The sequence below is a fragment of the Psammomys obesus genome, unplaced genomic scaffold (genome assembly GCF_907164565.1).
Source record: "Psammomys obesus unplaced genomic scaffold, mPsaObe1.curated_primary_1811, whole genome shotgun sequence".
NCBI classification, from domain to species: Eukaryota; Metazoa; Chordata; class Mammalia; order Rodentia; family Muridae; genus Psammomys; species Psammomys obesus.
The window spans coordinates 11,466-24,376 of NW_026596179.1; the positions used below are offsets into that span (position 1 = coordinate 11,466).

At 41.7% G+C, this 12,911-nt stretch overlaps 1 protein-coding gene across 1 annotated transcript; it reads left to right on the forward strand.

The window, feature by feature from the left end:
* The first annotated feature begins 1,545 nt into the window (after positions 1-1,545).
* Positions 1,546-8,606, forward strand: LOC129667960 (E3 ubiquitin-protein ligase TRIM39-like). The gene is made up of 6 exons (XM_055595719.1): positions 1,546-1,989; positions 3,534-3,629; positions 5,611-5,841; positions 6,848-6,870; positions 7,412-7,527; positions 8,059-8,606. Exons 1-6 carry the CDS (start codon positions 1,546-1,548, stop codon positions 8,604-8,606), a joined length of 1,458 nt encoding a protein of 485 aa, XP_055451694.1.
* The last annotated feature ends 4,305 nt before the right edge of the window (positions 8,607-12,911 follow it).

Consider the following 12,911-nt stretch of genomic DNA (forward strand, 5'->3'; position numbering starts at 1 on the left):
CACCTCTTACTCCCTCCCTGAGATAAATATTCCAGCCCTAACTCTGCCGATCAGCTATTGGCTATTCAGGTCTTTGTTAACCAATCAGAGATGACAGAGGACAATACATTGCCTTATTCATTCATTGAGATGGAGCACTCACATTCATTCCTGGCAGGCTTCAAGATTATTGTGTAACCGAGTCTGCCCTTGAACTCCTGATGCTCCTGCCTTCACCTGCCCAGTAGTAGGATAATAAGCATGTGCATTCCTGGCTTATTTTCTGCCTTTCATTCCTAATAACGCCACTGAGTATCCAAGGAACTGATTATCAGTGTCGAATTTGAAAGACTACAGTCACCACTGAATGATTAGAATGGACTTGCCAGCTCTCTCTTGGAAAAGGTGTTGCCCTCCACTCAATAGTATTCTCTTAGCGTTGATAAGTGTTTGTTGTTTTGCAGCTATTCTAGCTGCACATCAATGGAAATGAGATGAGAGAAACATGTACTCAAAAAAAAAAGAGCATTCTTCCTTTCAGCTAGTCCAGTGAAAAGAAGAATGACCTCACAGTTCACTGGGAAAAGGTTGTTACTGTAGTGTTACTCATTCAGTGTATCACCCTTTGAAAAAGAAGGTCATAGACAAGGTTAGGCACTATAACTACTGTTATTAATTATAATATTTTTATTATAAAGAAAACTTCTAAGACGTAATACTATAAGAAATATTTATGTTTTTATATGTAGGTGCAGTGCTCATGTATGAAGTTATTTAATAATAATAATAATAATAATAATAATAATAATAATAATGAATTCTAGGACCGATAGCCAAATCCTCATTTAATACTGGGATTTTCTGTTTTGTTGTTCTTTGAGACAGGGTTTCTCTGTATAGCCTTGGCTGTCCTGGATTTCCTTTTGTAGACCATGATGACCTCAAACTCACAGAGGTCTGCCTGCCTCTGCCTCCGTGAGTGCTGAGATTACAGGCATGTGCCACCACACCCGGCTAAATATACTATTTTCAAACAAGATCTTATTCTCTAGCCCAGGCTACCTCATCCATGTATTGATCTTCTTGCCTCACAGTTAACCACCATTCCCAGCTAAAATCTTTTTCTTTGGCATTTCCTGTGGTTCCCTCCCTCTAGAGATATGGCCTATGTTGTTCAGGCTGGCCTTAAACTGATGACAGTCACTCCTGTCTGGGCTTAAAAAATACTAGGGTTATGGGTCCAAGCCACCACACCATGCTCCTTTTCATCTATTAGAAAAAAAAATATGTCAGATCATTGTTAAAGGGAGATTCTGGTTGTAGTGAGATAGCAAAGGTAATGGAGATACTAGGGACTCTTGGTGTGTGCTGAATTGGGAGGGAGTACAGTGATGGCTTGAAATCACAAACACTGTGAATAGAGCAACAGGTGATACTGAATTAGATGCGAAATTGTCAAGATGAGGCTGAATATAGAGCTAATATCAGTATAGGAGTGCAAAGATAAACAAAGTAACCTTCCAACTAATGTTTTTCATTTCTTCCTCCCTACCTCCAAGTTAAATAATGACGGAGAGCGATGCTGGAGGCTCAGCAGCCTCTACAGCTGCTGCTCTGGAGAACCTGCAGGCAGAGGCGAGCTGTTCCGTGTGCCTGGAGTATCTGAAGGATCCAGTCATTATTAAATGCGGGCACAACTTCTGCAAAGCATGCATTACCCACTGGTGGAAAGACCTAAGGTGGAACTTCCCTTGCCCTGTCTGTCGGAAGACATCCCGACACCAGAGTTTCTGGCCTAATGAACAAGTAGTCAGTATGGTGGAAATTACTAAGCAGCTAGAAGCGGTTAAGGAGAAGACCAGAGATGAGAGCCTCTGCTCTCAGCACCATGAAGCCCTCAGCTTCTTCTGCTCTGAAGACCAGGAGGCTGTCTGTGTGATATGTGCAAGTTCACATACCCAACAGGCCCACACTGTCGTGCCACTGGACGATGTTACACAGGAATACAAGGTAGGCAACCAGACACATGACGCCACTGTGGGCACAGAGAGAAGCAGCAGAGAAAGCATACTCTCTCCTGAGACAAGGCTGTTTGTTCTTCCAAATTCCCCTTAGAGCTATATACATGGGTACTCATTAACTCAGTCAGTTGTAATCCACAAGAACAGTGAGAAGCACCCCAGAGTTTCCAATACTGATTGTAATATTTATTATTGAGTATTCAAAGTTTGGTATGTATGGTCTTGTAAGAAGTGGAAACCACATGAAGATTGAAAACATTTTGATTTTTTTCATTTATGTCTATTTACTTAAGATGTACTTCTTTTCCCTGTTGGAAATAGCTAACATCACTTTAGACTGATATTCATCAGAGTAAGCTGAATCACTCTGTATCTTCCCATATAATGGGTATCAACATTTAACATTTAATTGCTAGTGAAGGCACAGGGCAAATATTTTAGTAATAAAAATTAAAAATATGTTACTGCCTAGAATTTATATTCATTTTGATTAACTAACAAAATCTTACAAAAATATTTAAAGTAATTTACAGCCAAGCTTTATTTTGTTTATAAGTGGCTAGATTTGAATGAAAGCACAGGTTGAAAAAGATATTAAGGCAGGCTTGTAATCCCAGCATTCAGAAGGTAGAGGCAGGAGGATAAGGTATTGAAGGTCATCTGCCAGCCTGGCCTGCTGAAGACCTTATTGCAAAACAACAACCATAAATAATAAAGGATATTGAGGTACAAATGTAGCTTCTGGCAGAAGGAGGGTGTATCCTAGTAATACTGTTCTTAGCATACACACCCTGAAAGGATCCCCAGTACCCCACACAAACAAACAAAAATGCAGTTAAGTTTAAATGTGATAGGCGGTTGTCAAACACAGTGGGAAGGAACACATTAATGACACCTTGACTCCTAGGTTCAGGGGAGGAGAGTCGGGTGAGCAGCAAACATGATGGTAACAAACTGATGGCAGGAAAAGAAGGGCCTATAAAAAGTCCTCATGACATCTCCAGTTCCAGGCAAGGTCGAGAATTGATGAAGTGATGAGAGAACCTGGAGCGGCAGTGCACACATGTAATACCAGCACTCAGGAGGCAGCAGCACACGGGTTTCTGTGAGCTCAAAGCCAGCCTTGTCTACAAAGTGAGTCCAGGACATCTAAGGCTACACAGAGAAACCCTGTCTCACAAAAACAAAAGCAAAGAAAAAAGTGATGATGAGAGGGTAGAAATTAAATGATTTAGGAGTGGAGAGTATACATTTATAGTAAAACATTTATCTAGCATGCTTGAGGCTCTGAGTTTGGTTCCCAGGCAGCAGTTCACCACTGCCTATAACCTCAGTTCCAGGAAATCTGATGCCATCTTCTACCTTCCATGGGTACCAGTACACACACATGCACATAAACTCAAGCAGACACTTACACATTCACGTGACTAAAAATAAATCTTTAACAACAAAATAAATAAATAAATAATAAGTAGGTTATTACTCTTGAATAATGGATGTATCAACTAACTCCCCCTTTCTCGCAATGCTCAGGAGAAACTGCAGAAGTGCCTGGAGCCCCTGGAACAGAAGCTTCAGGAGATCACATGCTGCAAAGCCTCTGAAGAAAAGAAACCAGGGGAGCTCAAGGTAAAACACTGGTTGCCTTCCTAGCTTTGCTGTTATTTGCCTATAAGCAAATCAGCAACACTTTACTTAACCTATTTAGTTAATTGGAAAACTGCTGTTCTCCCAAAATGATGTTTCGTTAGGTGTATCATTAAACACTGACCTTAAATTACTTATCATGGATTAACTATTGAGGATAAGGATCTAAGAAGTGAAGGAAAGGGGCTGATGTGATATGAGGATAATTCATCACACTGAGAAGCTCTATGCAAGACAAAGGCTGCAGTTGCCCTCTTAGAAAGCAGCAAATGACCCTGTAAATGAAAGCTACTTTGTTGTATGCTGGGAGTAGCTTCAGATCCAGGACTGCCAGGTTTGTGAGGCCCACAGGCTTGTATCTATACCCACTACTCTTGAACCTGAGCCCTGACTCTCTTCCATGTGCATATCTTTGTGAATCCTATCTCTAGAAGCATCTCTTTTGAGCTGATGCCTCCATGTCAGCTAAAGGACTTAAGGATCCTTCAAAGAGCAAGGTCACTGGCAGGAAGACACAGAGGGGGGATGTACTGATAACCCTCAGAAAGTGATATGGCTCCTGCTTCATGCCTGTACTCTCAGACTTCAGGGATGTTTTTTAGACTGTGCTGCTATGAGCTGCATGTTTCAAATTATAAGTAACTATTTTACTAAAAAATATCTGTCAGCAGAAAAAACAACTCTCAGCTACCTCAAAGAAGATAAGCACTTATTATAGAGCCCCAAATGAGAGACATGGCCTTCAGACACTGATTTTGGTTACTGAAATTCCATATTTCAACTTGGAAAGTTTCATGAAGTTTTTGTAGTACCAGAACAAATAAAGCCATAAAGCAAGACATTTTTATAGAAGTACATTGTCAGAAACAGTAAGCAGGTAGTCACAGAAAAGTACCTCAGACCACTCAGACTAGCATGATCTCAGCAGTTTCTTTCATGCTGTCTAATGAGACCTATCCAGTCTAGTCTTTTATCTGTTAATCACAGAATGCTAGAACCAGCACCGAGGTAGGCAAGGAAAAGGCTCTTCAGGAGGCTGAATATAGCCTAAGATAAAATGTAAGTAGCTCTGGGCCTGCAGCAGTCCAGCCTCCATATTGCTGCAGTTCTAGTCAGTCAGCCTTTGCAGACACAGATACCTTCCAAGAATTCTCAGTCATGTAGAATGGACATAAATTGTTTGACATATTAAGAGGGAAAATGCTGCACATACCTTTGGAGGCTGAGGCAGCAGGATCCCAAGTTCAAGGCCAGCTTGTGCTGTATCACAAGACCCTCCAGAAAACAAGTCAAGTTAAGCCCTGAAGTCTAAATATATACTTTGAATCAACTCAATAAACTGTGGCTGATTCTCATAGTTTCTCATCTGTTCTCTGGTTTTCATTAGGTCAGTTCCCATAATCATTAATGATGCCAAACTTTAGCTTTTAGTGTTGGTGCTTTCTTTTTGTGTTGGGAAGGAGCTATTCGAGACAGGGTTTCTTTGTGTAGCCTTGGCTGTCCAGCTTTGTAGAACAAGCTGGCCATGAATTCACAGCAATCCCCCTGCCTCTGCCTCCCTGGGTGCTGGGATTAAAGGCACGTGCCACCACTCCCTGCTTATTTGCAATTTCTTTAGCAGATTTTATAATACAAACATCAGGGTAGTGAATAGCAAAATTAGCTCTGATATCCATAACAGTAGTTTTTGTAATAGCATTAAGTTCTTAAGCCTTGAATGTGTTTTATTAAAATACATTTTTAGGCTAAAAAAAAATCAAGTAGTGATTGTTTTGCATCTTCCCAGTGGTTTGCACTAGTAGATCATCTATTCGGGGGTCTGTGGATGATAGTGTTCCTCACAAGAGAATTACTTGTGCTCCTAACATCCTCCCAGTGACAAGGAAGTCTGGACTGAGCCTGGTGGATCTGGGAGAGATTTCTCACACTTGCTGGTCCTAACAGCTTTCTCCCTTGTCCTCAGGGACTCGTGGAGAGTCGCCAACAGCAAATCTTAAAGGAGTTTGAAGAGCTCCACAGGCAACTGGATGAAGAGCAGCAGATGCTCCTATCACGACTGGAAGAAGAAGAGCAGGACATTCTACAGAGACTTAGAGGAAATGCTGCTCACCTTGGGAAAAGACATAGGGACCTTGTTTACTTATCTGCTGAGGTGGAGGGCAAGAGCTTACAGTCAGGCTTTGACATGCTTAAGGTTCGTCCTTCGCTCCTGCACTCTTCCTCAGGCCAAAAGCAGTGCAGCTTTGTGCAAGCCATCCTGTCAGCATGAGGTGCCCCCTCACTCACACTGCTTCCCTAAGACCAGCTCTCTTTTCCAGGTGTTGCTAAAGTCCAGCATCTCAGATTTCCACCATCCCTTCCTAAAGAGGTTTTTTTTTTTTTTTTTTTTTTTTCTGTACTTTTTCTGAAAGTATGAGCTTGGAGCTAGAGAGGTGGCACAGTGGTTAAGAGAACTTGCTTCTCTTGAGAGGACCAAGTTTATTTCTCAGCACCCACATGGCAGCTCACAGCCTTCTCTAACTGCAGCTGCAGGGTCTCCAAAGTCCTCTTCAGGCACTGCGTGCACATACATACATGCAAGCATAACACTCAGACACATAAAATACCTCTTTGTTGTTTTTCTTTTAAAGACAGCCTTTCTCTGTGTAGCCTTGGCTCACTGGGACTCGCTTTATAGACCAGGCTGGCCTTGCACTCAGAGATCTGCCTGCTCTGAAATCATTTTTTTAGTGTGTATAATTAATAACCAAAAAAAGATAAATCTGTTATCTGTTTAGATGATAGAAGTCTGTTCTACTTAGTGATAAACAATCTATTCAAAATTGTGTAAATGCAGCTACCAGTCTGGAATTGTCTGTTCTGATCCTTAGTGATGCTGAGGTGTGTTGTTGGATGTGGGGGATAAAGAAAAGAGCAAAGCCTTTTATGGAGCCTCCAGTGCCTTTGAGGAACAAAGATAAACATACAGGATATCATTTGGGAGTGATATCAATTATCAAACTTTAAGACCAGCAGTTGGGCATTCCTCAGAGATGGCCTCTAGGTCCCTCTGCAGCTCTCCCCTTGCACTGGGACCCTCAGTTTGCCTTGTGAAAATTCATGTTTGTAGATTTAGAACCTTGGGGAAGAGGGAGAACCTCTTTGCTATCATGACCCATGAATTCTGGGACCAATCTTACTTTCTTTCTCTTTTCCTCTAGGATGTGAAAAGTACTCTGGAAAAGTAAGTGACTCTGCCTTACTGAGTTAGGTCTTGGCTTAGAGGTTGTGGGCTTATTAATCACTTGGAGGAAGTGCGGGAAGGAAAGGGATGCAGTGTCTGAGTGAAATGTGGAGAAGGACAAGCAGGAGTGATAAACCTTTACCTCCCTTCTGACATCAAGCCATGCTTAGCCTGAGCAGTAATAACAGAGGGTCAGATTCTGCCTATGCTGTGGGTAGAACTGTGTTCAATCAAGATGGTAGAAGTTTGGGAAGACAGGAGTACAAAGAGTAGAAGGCTGACTGTCCATTTTCATGAAATTTAAGAATACTCCAAGGAAATCCTGAGGCTCATTCCCAAGATACCAATCTGTGAAGGGGGTATATAACCCTCCAGGGACAGGAAAAGGACCTGCTGCCTTCAGGGAGGGAGGAGAGTGGGATAGGTCTGGTTCTACTTCTCAGAAAAATGACACCACTCACATATTTAGTTGGCAGGAGCTCCTGACCCTGTTCTGGCTTTTTTTTTTTCTTTTTTTTTTTTTGTCTCCCATACTTCCTAGATGTGAGAAGGTGAAGACCATGGAGGTGACTTCAGTATCTACAGAACTGGAAAAGACCTTCAGCAATTTCCCCTACCAGTACTTTGCCCTAAGGAGAATTCTTAAGCATCTAATTGGTGAGTTGTTCTCCAAACGAAACTGGTAGAGGGCATGAAAGTAGTGGAAGGTCAGGATCCTTCCAGGGTCCTATACTTTTCTTATGTCTCCATCTGCCCTTCAGCAGCTTTCAGTCTCACCTCAAATCACAGAGTTCAGAGAAGAAGCCTTGGGGAGCAGCTGATCTAACTAGGGACCTAGAAGTGTTAAAGGATTCCTAACTCCTCAGGTGGAGTGAGTATGGCATTTACCATCATAGCCAGGATAGTAAAAGGAGACATCATTTATATTTAGTCAGAGAAAAGAAAGGGAAGTTTGAGGATGTGGGTTCATGTCCACTTTCTCCCAAGCCCCTCAGCTGCTTGTTCTGGGTCTTTGTTTCTGGCCATCCCTCAGCATGTAGAGCAAAATGATTGGAGAAAAACACCCAACCCACGATGTTCTGGGGACCTTTCAGGAGCCAGGCTTTGCACAGGCAGTCTGGAAATCAAGGCAGGATGTTTTGCTATTCCCATTCTCATCCAGCTCCCCACTCTGGCTTCTCCCACCAGTGGATGTGACCTTGGACCCTGAGACAGCTCATCCTAATCTCGTCCTGTCAAAGGATCGGAAAAGTGTCAAGTTTGTGGAGAGAAGACTCCAAGACCTCCCTGACACACCACAGCGTTTCACTTTCTACCCCTGTGTCTTGGCTACTGTAGGCTTCACCTCAGGTCGACACTACTGGGAGGTGGAGGTGGGTGACAAGACCCACTGGGAAGTGGGAGTATGCCAGGACTCTGTGAACAGAAAGGGCAAGCTGACACCATTCCCTGAGACTGGCTACTGGCATGTGCGGCTGTGGAACGGGGACACGTATGCAGCCACAACCACACCTTTCACCCCTTTGCACATCAAAGTGAAGCCTAAGCACGTGGGCATATTCCTAGACTATGAGGCTGGCATGCTGTCTTTTTACAATATAACAGATCGCTCACACATCTACACTTTCACTGACACTTTTAATGAAAAACTTTGGCCCCTTTTCTATCCAGGGATCAGGGCTGGTAGGAAGAATGCTGCCCCACTTACCATCAGGCCCCCAACAGATTGGGAGTGACAGGAGATGAAGCTTCATTCGGGTGAGGCAGGGTCAAGAACAATGGGCCTTCTTAACTGGCTTGGTGGAATGTCTCTGTGTTTATGCGGTTCTACTACTTTATTTTTATTTTTGTGTGTGTGGTTCTTCTAAGTTATAAAATATAAGTGAGGTGGTTGAGAGTCCTTGTCCTTCAGTTCAAAAATCAGAATTATATGCACTCTGATGGTGTTATCAGATTGTCAAGAGCCTCTTAATAAAGTCACTGACTCTCAATATGCAAAAGAATTGCTTTTAAATATTTTAATTAATTGGTATCATTTATTACAGTTTATTTACTTTGTATCCTTGCTGTGTGCCCTCCCTCGTCTCCTCCTAATCCTGGCCTTCCCACCTCTTCTCTCCCTATGCCCTTTCCCTCATCCACTGTTACAGGAGGTCTTCTTCCCCTTCTATCTGACCCTAGCCTATCAGGTCTCATCAGAACTGGTTGCATCATCTTCCTCTGTGGCCTGGAACAGCTGCACCCCCCCAGGGGGGAGGTGATAAGAGAACCAGCACTGAGTTCATGTCAAAGAATGGAATATTATAAAAGAAGGGGGAGATAGAGAGATGTGGAGGGGACAGGAGCTCCAAAAGGCAACCAACAAAGCCAAAAACCTGGTTCTGGAGGTCCTGCAGGGACTGACACCCCAACCAAGGACCATTCATGGAGATGACCTAAAACCCCTGTTCAGATGTTGCAGATATACTTGGTGGGAATCCAAGTAGGATTCCTAGTAAGGGGAAAGAATTGTTTTGCATTTAGAAACTGCTGACCTAATACAGGATTGTTCCTAAATAACATCACACTTTATTCAGTTACAACAAGTGTTCAGAAATAGAAAGCATGAGCTGTATATAACACATATTAGATCTCATACAAGTCTTTCTTCCAGGCTCTCAAGCAAAAGGAAAAGATGTAATTGATCACTAATAAGAAGTGCATTAGAGGCTTCAAAATTTCATAAAACAGCATGTTAACAGCAAAGGTTTACAGATGATATTTTTTAAATTTCCTTCTATTATTATTATTATTAATTACACTTTATTAATTTTGTATCCCCCCATAAGCCCTTCCCTCCTCCCCTCCTAATTCCACCCTACCTCCCCTTTCTGCATGCATGCTCCTCCCCAAGTCCACTGATAGGGGAGGTCCTCCTCTCCTTCCTTCTGATCTTAGTCTATCAGATCACATCAGGAATGGATGCATTATCTTCTTCTGTGGCCTGGTAAGGCTGCTCCCCCCTCAGGGGGAGGTGATCAAAGAGCAGGCCAATCAGTTTATGTCAGAGGCAGTCCCTCTTCCCATCACTATGTAAGCCACTTGGACACTGAACTGCCATGGGCTACATCTCTGCAGGGGTTCTAGGTTATCTCCATGAATAGTCCTTGGTTGGAGTATGAGTCTTTGGGAAGTTCCCTGTGTTCAATTTTCTTGTTCTGTTGCTTACAGATGATATTTTAATCATGAGGGAATTTGACTTAGCCAACATAACATAGGACCTAGGTGATGTTGCTGGACCCAGGTGAAAACATAGGAACCAGGTGATGTCATAGGATCCAGGTGATGACAAAGGATTCAGGTAATGACATAAGACACATGTTGGGGTATGACACAGATTCCAGGTGATCTAACAGGACTCAGGTGATGACAGATGACTCAGGTGACAACACAGGACACACATTACAACATAGGACCCAGGTGATGTCATAGGACCCTTGTGATAACTTAGGGCACAGGTAGCTGAGTGATAAGTGTGCTCTTGGTACTCACAAGGCCCTGGGTTAGAGTCTTGGCAGAAGAAAAAAGACAGAGGATGAAGGAGGAAGTGGGAGGGAGGGCTAACACAGGCTATAAATACTACTGAGTAAAAAATTAAAAAACACTAGGTAAGGACCACTGAGGGGCTGAAGGAACAATAGGAGGAAGAGGAAAAATAATAGGAAGAGGAAGAGGAGAAAGAAAGAATAGAAAAAGAAGCAGAAACAGAGCAGAGAGAAGGAGGCATCATAATGTTTTAATGCAGGTGAACATGTATACATTTAGGGTAGATATATTATTAAAGAGATCTAATACCTAGTAGTTCTAACTAGCTAATGAATTGACCAATGAACTAACAGTGGGTCTAACTGTCTGCTCTTTAGCTGTGAAGCTACCATTAGCTTAGCTTAGCCATCAATGTGATCAGAGACCTGAGAAAGATAAATTATAAGCTAAATAAATGTACCAATGAATGTACAAATCAAAATGACAGAGACGAGTAGTGAGTTCACCACCTACACAGTTGTCCCTGGCTGTTGTAGTCTCATGGCATCATGAGCAGAGGCAGTTAGACGACCAGACATAGAAGATGGGAGACTGTTTCTGTGGAAACAAGAACATGAGAAACTGATCTCACCTTGTCTTCAGAAATGTAAAACAATGACTCTCCAGATGTCCACAGCTTTGTCCACAGTTTAGGCTGGGTCCTAGTGGTGGGCCCATTGGGACAGTCTTGTCCAGTGGTTAACACAGCCCAGGGTCAAAGCCATCTGTTGTTGTGCCCAAATCTTCTCTGAGATCTTGGGAAGGTACTGTCAGGATTTTAGGACTCTGTCATAATAAAACATACATGCATTAGATACCATATTCATCAGATCTCTGACAAGATTGAGGGCCAGCATATCTGACTTAATCTTTGTCTGTCTTTAGTTATCTGCTCTAAACTGCATCCAGTAAAACAGAATGTTATAATCTCTAATTCTGACATATTCCTTAGATAAGTGTTTTAGGACCATATCTATTTCAAGTAGATCTACATAGACAAACCTTGTAGTTACCCATCATAGGTTTAACATTGTAAACATAAACAAGAGACTTAGAAAAGCTTAATCTTGTAACCAACTGCTGTCATTAGCATAACTTTAAATATGTTTCTGATCTAAAATCAAAGCAAAACTTTCAGTCAGACACAGTACATTAGAGGGGCTAACAAATCTTGCTGATCTTACCATATTGCATTAAGACTGAACAGCATAAAGCTTAAAGGACAGAAGTTGCACTTAACACTGAACAGGGAACTGAACACAGCTGGTAGTCCTAAACAAAGATGGTGGTAAAACCACAGATCCACCCTCTTTATCACTGAACCAACATGGCAGTCAACCACTTGTTACTGGCTGTGGTGGGCAATTTAAAACATAGCCATCAGATGTCGCTGATGGTGTTGTTGCCTCCCATGGCATAGCATTGTGGAGCATTTATAGTTTCCAGTAAACAAGTTTTAACATTATAATTAAAAAAAGTTTTAGAACCAACTATATAATATAACAGTATAGAACAATTTTAAAACTTTATTTGAACTATTTTGGCCAAACCAAACCTGTCAGCCAGAACAAAACAGCATTAATACATTCATTCAGGAACTGGCAGCCAGGCATATGCTTCAAATCAGTCTGTTAATCTGCATAGACATTCACAAACCAGGGCTGAGCCATACATACTGCATGCTGCAAAAACACAACCCTGAAATATATATATATATATATATATATTCCATAAAGAAATTATAAAATATCTGATAAACTTTAAAATGTTTCATAGCTTTAAACATATTTTTAAAAGAAAGCTGTTTTTGCAATATAAAAATAAAGTCCCCTTTTTAGGAGTGCAATCACAAAGCATAACCATAATTTTAAAAGTCAAAACCAAACTCTACCATTGTAAACAATTCAATCTCTAAAATCAATACCAATTTAAAATGAGATTTGTTTTCTTGGTCTAAAAGGAGATAGGATGATAAACAGAATTCATTATGACTAAAAGGTTCTGTAATCTTTTACCCTAGGTCACACCATGTGGCAATTTCAAGATGGCAGAGTCATATCGCATGCAAAGCCACATGGTTACTATTTAAAAACATCTGTGTTTCTACAGATGTTACAAACAAATATGCACACATATATATGTTACAAATAAGAGTTTGAAATTAATCTTTCAACATATAAAATAACTGTTAATCTATAACCAAGACATACAGAGCATAATAACCATTTAAGATCAGTCAGAAATAAACATCTAATGGCCATACACACATTTCAAACAGACAAAGCTTTCCTTACTCTCTCTAGCTGTAATTTCAAGCACTTTGTTACTTGCTAGCAGTGTGGCAGGGGTGCTACATGTATGTCTTCTCACCCTTGCCCTCTCATGCTGACCCCCAGAAGAGAAGAAGCTACCACCACCATTTTCCTCCCAGAAGCCAGGCTTGGACACCTACAGCCACTATTGATGGCTTGCCTGCC